Source organism: Falco cherrug, chromosome 3 (assembly GCF_023634085.1).
Source record: "Falco cherrug isolate bFalChe1 chromosome 3, bFalChe1.pri, whole genome shotgun sequence".
NCBI classification, from domain to species: Eukaryota; Metazoa; Chordata; class Aves; order Falconiformes; family Falconidae; genus Falco; species Falco cherrug.
Window position 1 is genome coordinate 30,300,466 of NC_073699.1, and position 11,638 is coordinate 30,312,103.

General features: G+C 42.9%; 1 protein-coding gene across 1 annotated transcript in view; it reads left to right on the top strand.

Moving 5' to 3' along the window:
- Window positions 1–10,629, top strand: part of NIPAL2 (NIPA like domain containing 2) — a 51,762-nt gene extending 41,133 nt beyond the window's left edge. Inside the window, exons 7-11 of the mRNA XM_014285135.3 lie at window positions 2,144–2,279; window positions 4,697–4,785; window positions 6,515–6,578; window positions 7,918–8,012; window positions 8,326–10,629. Coding sequence (XP_014140610.3) covers window positions 2,144–2,279; window positions 4,697–4,785; window positions 6,515–6,578; window positions 7,918–8,012; window positions 8,326–8,420 — 479 coding nt within the window. The 3' untranslated portion in view covers window positions 8,421–10,629. The remainder of the gene's footprint in view (window positions 1–2,143; window positions 2,280–4,696; window positions 4,786–6,514; window positions 6,579–7,917; window positions 8,013–8,325) is intronic.
- Window positions 10,630–11,638: the final 1,009 nt, after the last annotated feature.

Consider the following 11,638-nt stretch of genomic DNA (forward strand, 5'->3'; position numbering starts at 1 on the left):
GGTCTTAGAGGCATCTCGTGGAAGAGGGTTTCTGCCTTTTCTCCTATCTGCATGGATATATTCCTGGTGGAGGGTTTGTACAGATGTACACTAAATGTAGAAAGGCTTCTTTAAAGAGAGGGCAGCCTCTGTGTTTCACTGGGTACTGAGCTACTTTCATTATGGGGAAAATACAGCGGTGATCGTAAAATCTGCAAACGTTTTGCTTAGTACAACCCTGCAAGTTCATTTGGTGAGAATTACCTTACCTCATGTATATACTGGGAGTTATCATAAGTTTGAGGGGAAATATTTCAGCTTAAAGTGGGATTTCTGAGTTTCCTGCCCCAACAGCTGGGAAGTGACATCATTTGTCACACTAGCCTTGGGTGGGGTGGGGGTGGGGGAGTGTCATTTTATCAGAGATAGGAAAAACATTCTCTAGGTTTTGAAACTTATTCCAGGCCTACTTTAACTAAAAAAGATCATTCCACTTTTCAAAAAAACCTAAGCCAACCAACCAAATAAATTAAAAAAAGCCCAAACAAACCGTGATGCTTTCTTTTTCTAGTTTGTTAAAATTATAAGGGGTGGAAACTGCCCTTTCATCAGAAATAATTTTTCAGCAATCTTTGCCCACAGTTAGACAATTCATACTACTAATTTTCACCTGTGTTTGTTTAAAGTAACTCACCCATGTTAGAGTAGAAATCTCAATTTTTACATAGTCTGTTTGTTGGGGCTTAGGGGTATTTTGGCTTCTTATCATACCATTAGCATCACTGCAGGCCAGCATTTGACCTCTTCTGCTCGGTTTTACTGCTCTGTTTTCTAAACCACTCCACCTATTTTCTATTACAGAGCAAGAATTGAAGTACTTGGTGCAAAGGTTGTCATGAAAACAGTGAGTTTCATGATGGTGAATAGGATCATCACAAGATGTATGCAACTCTTAAACTTCCCCTGAACTTTTGGACTTGCTATAAGAAAAATGCTTGCAATCAAAACCACAGACCTGAATTCATTTTTCTTCCCCCACCTTTTCTCCCAACCCTTGGCCTGAACTTTTTGCACAGTGCAGCTCTCCTTGCCAATCTGAATTTTGCAGTTACAGGAGGATGAATCAGTCCACCGAAATCCAACACTCCTCAGCTCTGCAAGAGGGTGGAACTGGATCCCAGCTGGGGGATGGTGCTCCTGACAGTTAATTACCTTTCTTCAAAGGTCTTCTCTGCACCCTGACTCTTTATCATTTTTGGTTTCTTTTGAATTTGTTACATTTCATTTGCAGTAATCACAACGTACTTGGGTTACCTTCAACAAACCAAGAGTGCACTCCAAAAGGAAGTCTAAAGTACCTCTTGGTTGAGCTGTCAGCCCCTTTTCTAAAAGATACGTATTGCAAGACTTCTCTGAACTGGTGACATGTATTAAAATCATTGCCTGCTGTCTGAGATTTGTTTGTGGTGATGCAATGACAGTGACAAAATGGATTGAAATATTCTATTCTGTGGGATAAATCCAGTAAGTGGTCTTAAGAGCCTGGTCCCTGAAATGAAATGCAGACCTCTGCGTTGGTTCTCTGCTCTCTGTACATAACCCATGGGGAGAGTTAGGTGCTTCGGGATGTGATCCCAGAAGCCAGCTTTGGCCAGCTTTGGCCAGCTCCCATCTCAGCAAAGAAATCCTGAAGGTGAGGAGTTATTTTAGGCTGCCGGTGCCACACACAGGCTGCTATTAGGAGGTGTCCCGGCTGGTTTGAACAGATAACAAGACTTCACAGACTTCTGAATAATGCAACATGGGCTCCAAATTAGCAGACGGAGTTAAATAAAATGTAGATGTGGAGGTTGTTGTACCACCTCTGATCGGTAGCCCAGTGTTTAGGGCACATGCTCAGCAGTGGGAAATGGATCCAGTTGTTTCCTCACCCTGAGCTCAGCCTCTCTCTCTCACACATGGCGCTAAGGCCACTCAGAGTTCAGGCAGTAGCCCCGTAAGCATTTATAAAATCACATACTTGGGTTTAGGTGCCCAAATCCTAGGTCAACCTTTTGAAGTGATCAGACCTGTGGTTCTGACCTGGAACCTTGTCCTCCCTTGCTGGTGCTCTGAGGTTGGTGCTATGAATCCTGCCCTGATAATCTCTCCCCTTCCCTTCCAGCATCGCTGACTGTCATTGCTGTAAAGGCTGTGGCCAGCCTGATAACAGTCTCTGTGAAGGGGAAAATGCAGCTAACTTATCCTGTCTTCTATATCATGATTCTTTTAATGGCAATTTCTTGTGCTTTCCAAGTCAAGTAAGTAAGATTCTACTTATCTCCTAACCTTTGTACACGTTTTATCTGTCGTTTTTATTCAGTACTGATACTGACTCCAGATACAAGTTGCATTTAAAGGCAACAAATTCCTGGAAGAGCCTTGACAGATGTATGAATTGCCTACAGCTGATTGTATTGTTTATTTAGGCTTTATTTCTCTTTATAATTGATCATTATAGATGCTGCCTCCTTTCATTAACACCTTATATGAGGCCTTCCCAAATTTACTTCTAGTTTTGGCACAGGTCTTGAACTCATTAAATTACATTTATGTTTATGTAAAGTTTTGGGGGTTACTTTTAGAAACCTTCATTGCTGAATAATCAAATGGCCACGTTTACCCTCATTATACATGTCTTTTCTCCAGCTTATGCCACTAGTCAAACCAAAGAAGAGAGTTTACCCCAGATTTCTCCCTGCCTCTGCTAAATCTGCATGTTGCACTTTGCTACCCTGTATGTCTGTAACTTTTTAGGAAATAGTTAACTTCTGTTGTGCAGGGGACATCCAGGTTTTTCCCACTGGCCTCTGGCCTGTTAAATGGTTGTTTTATGCTGCCTTTGCAGATTGCTGGGGGTGGCAGCATGGTAAAATACGGCTTGCAGCTGAACAGAGAGTCCATTCCCTTTATGCCGGTCCCTCTGCTTCAGGTGCTGATAGCATCATTCAGTAATCTCATCTAGACTGCACCAGTGTGAGTCTGAGTGTTTACTTGCATGATTATTTTCCGGTAGAGGAGCCAACCCAGCTTTCTCGTGGCAGAACATATCATTCCCATGTGGAATCAGAAAGTCCATGCGTTATTATGCAGTGACTCTCCACGGCTGACTCAGGAACTCCCCTGTAACAGATTATAGAGTGATTTACATCCAGCTTGTCTTCGCTGGGAGAACAGCTCAGGGCATTTAAAATAGGAAATAAAAGCTTGGTAAATAGGAAGCCGCTGAATTAACCTCTCCTGCTTGCCAATTTTTTCTTTCTTTCTTTTGCTGGACCAAAATTAAAACAGACATGAAATGTGGCCGTTTCTTTCCCTGGGCTCATTGTCTCTTTCTCTCTTCTCTCTTGGACACATTTTCTAAAGGAGACAGTGTTGTCAGTCTAAATTTTTCATTTTATTTGTTTCCTTTCTTATTTTATTTGACTGTCATGTGTTAGCTCAGAACAGCCTGTGCTACAACATCCTCCTAGATTCAGTGCTGGCCCTTGGTATCGGTTTTAGTCCCTGTGACCAAGTTTGTTGCAAATGGGAGAAAATAATGAGGTGTTTTCAATGACTTCAAAATCCTGACTATCCTGTGGATATGTAGGATTTCTTTATTTTTAAAACACCATGGAGACTGTTCAACAGTTGCTAAAATAACCATGCAATTACTTTAATGGCTAAAACAGATCCAAGCTTGGATTTTTACTGTGCACATATATTGTACCAGTGAAACATTTAAGTGTGGTTCTTTTTATAGGTTTTGAATACACTCTGCAGCCTCCTGATTTTTCTCTTTTGGTCTGAAATGCACCGTTCACATAACAGAGTATCTGCCGGTGCATCCAAGAGTTCACACTCATGATTCATCACCCTGTGGGTAAATGTTGATAGCTGCGGTCTCCTTACAAGTGGGTTAATTGCTTTGCCTTTTTCATCCACTGATGCAGGCTGTGCAGGTTGCTCCATGGCCAATGTCTTGGTCTTGCAGCTTTGTGTGCTGTGAATGCTCCTGCCGTCTTGCACACTCTTGCTCATGGTTCTGGTGAGGATTTGTGTTGCCTTTCCGAGGAGCACAGTAGAGAGTTTCCAATCCAAAGAGCATAGGTTTGGAGCCACCTTCCTGGACTTTCTCAGCAGAACAGAGTGTGTCTGGGGTATGACTGCATGGATAAACATACAAATATGTGTTTTAGCCAAGTTGGATTGAGCAGTAGCAGCAATGTGGACTTCAGCAAAGTGAAACGGTTGCTATGAGAACTCGCGTGTTCGTGTCTGTGCTGGAAATCTACCTTTACACAACCTGTTTAAATTAGAGCAGCTTGTCCCTGGCTGCTTGCAGGCAGCGCTGCTTCCAAGAACCGATGCAGACCATGAGCAGTAATACCCTAGCATTCCTCCCTTATCTGTGGTAGACAAAATTTTTCCAATAGTGCTTCAAAGGACTCTCCAATGACAGCCTTTGGCCAGAATAATCCACACCAACCTTCTTGCTTTCACCTATTTGTTTGTACTCTGCAGTCAAAACCAGAAGGTAAATTCAATACACATGCACATCTGTTCAGGGCTACTTGCTATTGTGGTAAGAAATGGTCACACTTACCATTAACCTGACATAAAATGGCTTAACCTGACTGAAGGTGCGATGCACCTCCTGTGGGCACCTGAAGGTGCAGTAACGCTTGTTTTCCAGGTTCTTGAATCAAGCAATGCATCTGTATGAAGTGACAGCAGTTGTGCCCATTAATTTTGCGTTCTTCACTACCAGTGCCATCATTTCAGGTTTGTTTCTGGCCTACTACCTCCACAGAATGATTTTCTGAACATCTGGTTTCCAAGAATTACTGCCTGTGAATAGGAATACAAACCAGTCAAGTCTGTCTTCACAAAAAGAAGTTTTTCCTAAGTGGCAGGTGTTTAAATTCTGAAAAACGAGTAAGTTCACAACTTTTGAAGCAAAATAAAAATAATCAAATTCTAGCATTTCCAGAATTGAGATGTATGGTTTACTATGCCTTGCTGGCTTACTAGGACTACTTGCATCTATCCTAGCCTCCTCTTGACACGCAGTAAATGCATTTACCATGTGCACACCAGTCTCTCCGTATCGGAACTGGTAGAGTAATTTTAACAGCCTGGCAAACTACTCAAATGACAACCAGCTGTGTTTCATAGTAGTTAGTGTATATTCCATTTCAGAAGGTGGAATTCTAGGTTAAGTGAAGGAAATAAAATGACTCCAAAGACTTTTTAAGCATTTAACTTTTTATTCTGGGTGAGAACTTTGAACTCAGTGTTGTTAAAGAGGGACTGCAAATCTTGGAAATGGTGCACAGCGTAAGAACACGAGCAGGGAGGACGACTAAGATGCTGTATCAGCAATGAGCCAAAATGATCATGTTGTTAGAACATTTATGACTCATTTTAACACACGCTGGGGGCTTTCCTGTCATTGCTGTGCAGGAGTTTCTCATGCAGAGCTGCCATTAATGAGAAGGGGAGTTAGCTTCACGCACAGATTGCCTCAGCACCTGTGTTAGAAGAGACCTACACTTTGTGACTGAGAGGAGACTTGTGCCAAAAGGGGGTTGCGTTCTTGTGACCATATGGGGAATTTTGGCCTTGTGCCTCCTTAAAAGATCAAGTACCTATTCAGGAATGGCTTAATAGCTTTGAGACTGGATATACATGCATTTGCACCAGGTTAGTTAAACCAGCGTAGGGCTTAGAAGAACAACCTGTGCTGAATCTTGTGGGGGTGCTCGTAGAAGGTACCTTATCTCGTGATTCCCTCATCCTCAGTTACAGCCTTTGAAGATACAGTCACACTTCAGCTGCACTAGTTCACACTGTGCCGTTTCTAAGCAGAACTACGCTCATCAGTGGTTTAAAGCTAATACTTGGCTGTGAACTGGGGCAGCTGAGATCCAGATACACATCTGGTTCTGTCACCTCCACTGCAGAGGTGCTAATTCCTGGAAGACGGGTGACCAGAAAGAGCTAGTGATCCTTTCAGCCAGAAAGATTTGGCAAACTTGGCTGCTGGAGGCCTTAATTTGGTGTAAACATCAGGGACACAGCTAGTTATGAAAACCTGTTCCCAGTTGGAGTTAAGATGTCCACGTGGTCTGTTGGAGTGGCTTAACTAAATCCATGAAGAACCTGTTAGCTATATTGGTATGACTCTGCCTGTGAATGAGACCTTGAGTTTGACCTGCATAAAAGCTGTTGCTGACAATGCAAAAAATATTTGCATCTGTGCAGTTACTAACACAGCACATGCTCCAGCCTGATAGACTAAATCTTCCCCAATCCCATGCAGTATCTTGAGAAAGCCTAGATAATGGAATATGGGCACATAAAGTGAACCCATCACAATGTGTATTAATACCTTATTTGGGATTTTTTTTGCTCTGTTTGAGCATGACACTGTTCCTGACCCTCCCAGCTGTAATTCATATCACTTGGAAGCTAGTCAAGATCTGCAATTCTTGTTTCTGTCACATTCCAGGGGTCATATTTTATCGGGAATTCCAAAGTGCAGCTTTGCTGAGCATGTTCATGTTTCTGTTCGGGTAAGTGTATCAGCCTAAAATCTGCACTAACGTTTGTACTGAAACAGCATTGCCTTGCGGAATCCCTTCTTTTCGCAGTAAGAAGAAACCTATCTTGTTATTAAAGTATTATGGAATAGCCATTATAGTAGAAAAAAAAAACATTAAAGGAAAGATTGATGTCTCTGCTTTGGGAGTTTGGAGGCCTGGTTTTGAATCCAAATATGTAAAAATGTGAGACACTTATGAACTACTAATCTCATGATGGAATGAAAAACCAGCAGCATGTGTTTCTCCAGCAGGAAGGATAAATCACTGCTCTCCACCAAAGATCATGTTATAGGGGGTGCTTTTACAACTGCGAGACATCTTCTCCCATGTAACCTTCTGCTTGCGTGTCCAGCTGGTCTTTGCTGCCACTAGGCATGGGCAATTCTATGGGTCGCTTGCCTGTGAGGCAGTACTAGAATCTCTCTCCTTCATCTTCCTGTGCCAAGAAAGACACAGCATGCCTGTGGAAAAGTTCAGAGCATGCTAGGAAGCTGTTAACAATAAATATTTGAAGAAGGGCCTAGGTGTTGTGAGAGTAGAGACCTGCTGGCTACCAGCACTGTAACAACTCTGCAGACAGGTGACAGTTACTTGATAATGGGCGTGAGATGGTTAAAAGCATCTCCCAGAACTGCTGGGGGTGTCTTGCCACTGTGCTGTCAAATAAATGGGGCTGATGGCTGCAGACATCTTTGTCCTCTGCAGTTGGACTGGAGTAGGTGAGCACAACAGCTATCTTGTCTGATTGCAGGAAAAGTGACAAAAAATGGAGATGAGCAAATTCAACCCATGTCTTTGGCAGGCAGGGATTAGTGGCTGTGCATCCAACACAGAGTGGATAGAAGATTTATCCAAGCATAGCAGTTTTTCATTGCTCCTGGCTTACAGCTTGCCCCTGAGACACACAGTCAGATGAGAAAAACAACAGAGATGTTGATTGTCTGCAGCTAGCCTGAGTTGTTAATGAAATTGCAAATGCTAGAATGCTAGCTTAGATGCTCTGTGAAGATTTGCTCAGGGATTCGAATGTTGTGGTCTCACACTCACAGGCATTTGATTAGGTATATATTGCTGAAAGTGTAATTTTGCCTGCGGAGCCTTTGGAACAGATAATAAAGCTTCGGGAGGCAAAAACTAGACTGAAAGGGAGCCCAAGATGAATTTATAGAGCTGCCAAGAAGTAAAGTTTCTTTATAAACTGAGCAGCTTGGGTTTGGAATTCCTTGAAAAAGATAAATGGAAAAAAACCAGTCTCATTTCAGATGCAGTGAACTGTTTCTAATGATGCGATGCCACTGTTATTTTGCAGGTGTCTCCTATCTTTCCTTGGTGTATTTGTAATTGCAAGAAATAAAAAAGAGGAGCATTTACAAATTCCTTTTATTGACTGTGGACATATTCCTGGTAAGTAAAGCTTTTTTTCTTTCTCTGTTTAAAAATGAGATATCAGATAATGGGATGACCTGGGAGAGCTGAGTCCCAAATGTGCTCTAGTCATATTTAATAAATATACTGTTCCCCTAATTTATATTCCTGTTCCAAACAGATTTTTCAAAGTATTTTTCAGAGTTTTTCCAAGCTATTGTTACAACCAGTCAAATGAAAACAATGATTACTGGAACAAAGAATGTTTAAATGATGGATTGGTGGGGGTTTTGTTTTATTAAAATTCTTCACAGAGTTATTGTTTTTGCCTTCTCTCACCCCATTTCCTCAGGACAAAAATTGACAGGCAAAATACAACCAGATTCTCCCAGTTCATGCTATGGCACTTTGAATAACGAAGACGCCTCGGTGAAAAGTCAAAGCTGAAAGAAGAAAGCACCTTACATGCCAACGACCAGGAGGAATGCCACTGCACCAAGGACCAGAAGCACCTTTTTGCTGGACAGTCAAGTGTATGTTGAACTCCTGTATGTTGATGAGTCATAGTGTTATTTAATCCTACTTAGTTTATCCCATGGTCGTCCCAAATGTGTTCTGAAGATAAAGGAAGCCTTAAGAGAAACTAAATGACTGTTAATGAAGTGGAACAGTCTCCTAGTATCCATGCCTCTTGAGGGTATTTTTAGAGTCTTAATTGCCTTGAAATGCAAACAGGCACAGAACAGGATTATAAAAATTCCCCTTTGAAACCCCTCAGATCTGTGTAGATGCTTAAAGACAAAGGTGGGAAATGAGGACAATTTTTTTTAAGTGACTTCAAAGTATTGTGCTATATGTATAATACCTTTACAAATCTGATCCTTCCTGTTCAGGAGTCAAAACTGTGGGTTTATGTATAGTATACACAAATACATTCACACAAAGTATTTTGTACTGTGTGTGGAGGGAAAATCCTGATTATCTTCTGCTGTCAGATTAATTCTCTTATCTTCCAAGGAAATTAGCACTTGTGTGAGGAGAGGGGAGACGGCATTTGCCATAAACACAGGCACCTTTGCACAGGCACACACTGGAGGTGCCCAGCCAAGGCAGAGCCTGACATTTTACATCCTCCCAGAAGAGTCCCGTTGCACTGGGCTGTGCTGGGCTCAGCTGCATTACCTGTTAGAATAGTCTAGCCTGAGGTTTAACCTCTGCTTTCAGGAAAACAAGGTTTTAGTGAAGGAAGCAGAAAGTTCTCCAGCAGCAATGGGGTAGCCAGGCTACCTCCCTTGATGTGTCTTGAAAAAATGCTCCTAAAAAAAAGAAAAGTAGGGCAACTCTTGCCTCCTTCCTAAACCACTGGTAATCCTGCATGAGGAAAGGCTGTGAAAAACAGGATCAGAAAGAGTCACAGGAACAGTACAGTTTTCCCTTCGTTAAATAGTAGCGTCTCCACACTGACTTGAAGAGCCAGCAGTGACAGGGAGCCATGGCAGCACGGGCTCTGTGTTCAGGTCTGGGAGGTCTCGATGTCCCTCAGTCCCAGCCTCCCGGTGAGAAAGCTGCTTCTGGGCACCCATCACAGGTCTACTCACCCCGGCCTGGTAGCACTGATCTACCTCAGCTGGTACAGCAGGGGTCAGACACCTCTGCAGAAACAAGTGAAAGTGCTCTTGAATAGCGTTCACATCTTGGACAAGATGTGAACCCAGAGTTTTAGGTCTGAATTAATCTGCAGCAATGGATAGGGGCCATAGGCCGTGTGTATTTTGTTTCAGTGGGAAATGAGGTCTCTTCTTTTTCCCCATTTAAAAATAGGTGCATTTATAACAGGTACAGCTGAAGGTCTGTAAGGCAGTTTCATTTTAAACCCCACGAACTGCACACAGAGCTGCAGCTTTTCCTGTGCCGCAGTGTCCCACGAGCCAGGGCGCGGGGGAGCTGCTTGTGAAGCTGTTTTCCAACACGGACCTTTTCCAGCTGGCACAGGATGAGACTCTGTGTCTGCACCTTACTTGTACCAGCTGTCTGGCCGTGGCCTTCCTTTCCCCTCTTACAGCTTGAGTTCAAGTTTCTAAAGCTTAAAATAAAAAAAAGCACATTCTTTTCGTCTGCTTTCTCCGGGGAGTAAGGGCATGCCTCTGCCTTTCTTTTGCAAGGCAAATTTAAGCCGCTTTCTAAGTCTCAAGTGAGAGCACGTGCTAAAGGTGGAAACAGGAGGCCTACAGGTTTTCATTCTGTGACCTGGGAAACAAATGGGTGAAAGGATTTAGTTTTGTTTCTTTTTCAAATTATTGGCCTTGGGCAGAAATCTGTTTCCATAACTCAGGAGGGTTGGAGGAGGTTTCTCTTTAAAGCAAGAAACCAAATGTAAAAATCTGTGGCAAAAGTTATTATTTATTTTAAACTACCGTATTTGTTCTTGAACAACACTTTTTTCCTTCCTATGGGTTTGTACAAAAATTAAAAGGGTTAAAATGTTTTCTTTAAACTCCAATGTAATTGGAATTAATTTATGGAGCAAAACACTGGTGGGAATTATGTGCAATTAAAAGGGATTTGACATGATTTTTGAGATGTGAACATGTTCCAACTAATTAATGCATTATAAGATCCGAAAAACTCAGTGATGAGAATTCATTACTGCCTGCCAAGAAAGGGACATGATTTGTTTCCAGAATCAGTTTCTAATCAATGTCACGTTCAGATTGTGCTTGCGATATTTAGCTCGCAAACACCACAGACAAATGCCTGCTAAAAGAAAAGCCTGTTCACTGGAAGACAAAAAAGTCTCTGGAGCCCTCCTCTTTAATAACGAGCTATTTTCTTGCAATGTTTTTCCTGACATCAAAAATGTGGGCCAGATATAAGCTGCAAAACTTGCACCTGCAGGCTGAACTTTCTTGAACGGATCCTCCACGGGATCCGAGGAAATCAAACCACGGGAAGGCGTGGTGGGCAGGCAGCAGCTCACGTGGTCCCCCAGGCTCCAGCTTGGGATTTTTGACCGACCAGAACCAGCAGGACTCGTTTAGTGCTTGTTCCACTGCTGGTCACGCTGTGGTGAGAGATGAAGTATTAACTGGCCACGGGCCTGGAAATGGGAGCTCTGGGGTAGAGCAAGGCCACTTAATTTTTGCCGTAAAATATCAGGATGCGTTTACCAAATGGTTTCAGCTGGCAAAAAATAAATGAATTTTGGACTGGATTTGTATTTCTGCCTGTGGTAGGGACCTGGCATTCACCTGGTGGTCACCTGCTCCTTGCTACAGCACAGCTGTTGGTGGCCTTGTATTTTGTGTGAGGGCACTGGTCACCTGAAACCAAAGGGGAGAGGTTGAGCACTGTAGGGGCTTGGGCTTCTGTGCTTTGACGCTGTGGTTTCATGCAACTGGCAATCTGTTTGAATGGTTCCGTGCTGCTAAAATCTTAACCTCCTTTTCCCAGCAGTGCGATCCTGCATGGCCTCTGGCTCTTTGTGAGCCAGTTCAGTTCACTCACCCTGCAGAGAACATCTGCTTTCTTCTCCTTGCTGAGATGGCTCTCTAAGCTGAGCCAACTGGGCTGGCTGGAGCGTTTGGTGGGAAGGAGGGGAAAAGGAGGAGGGGGAGTGAGATCCCTGTTCTTCAGGGGGAACTATTACATTATTTCTCTCCTTCTGG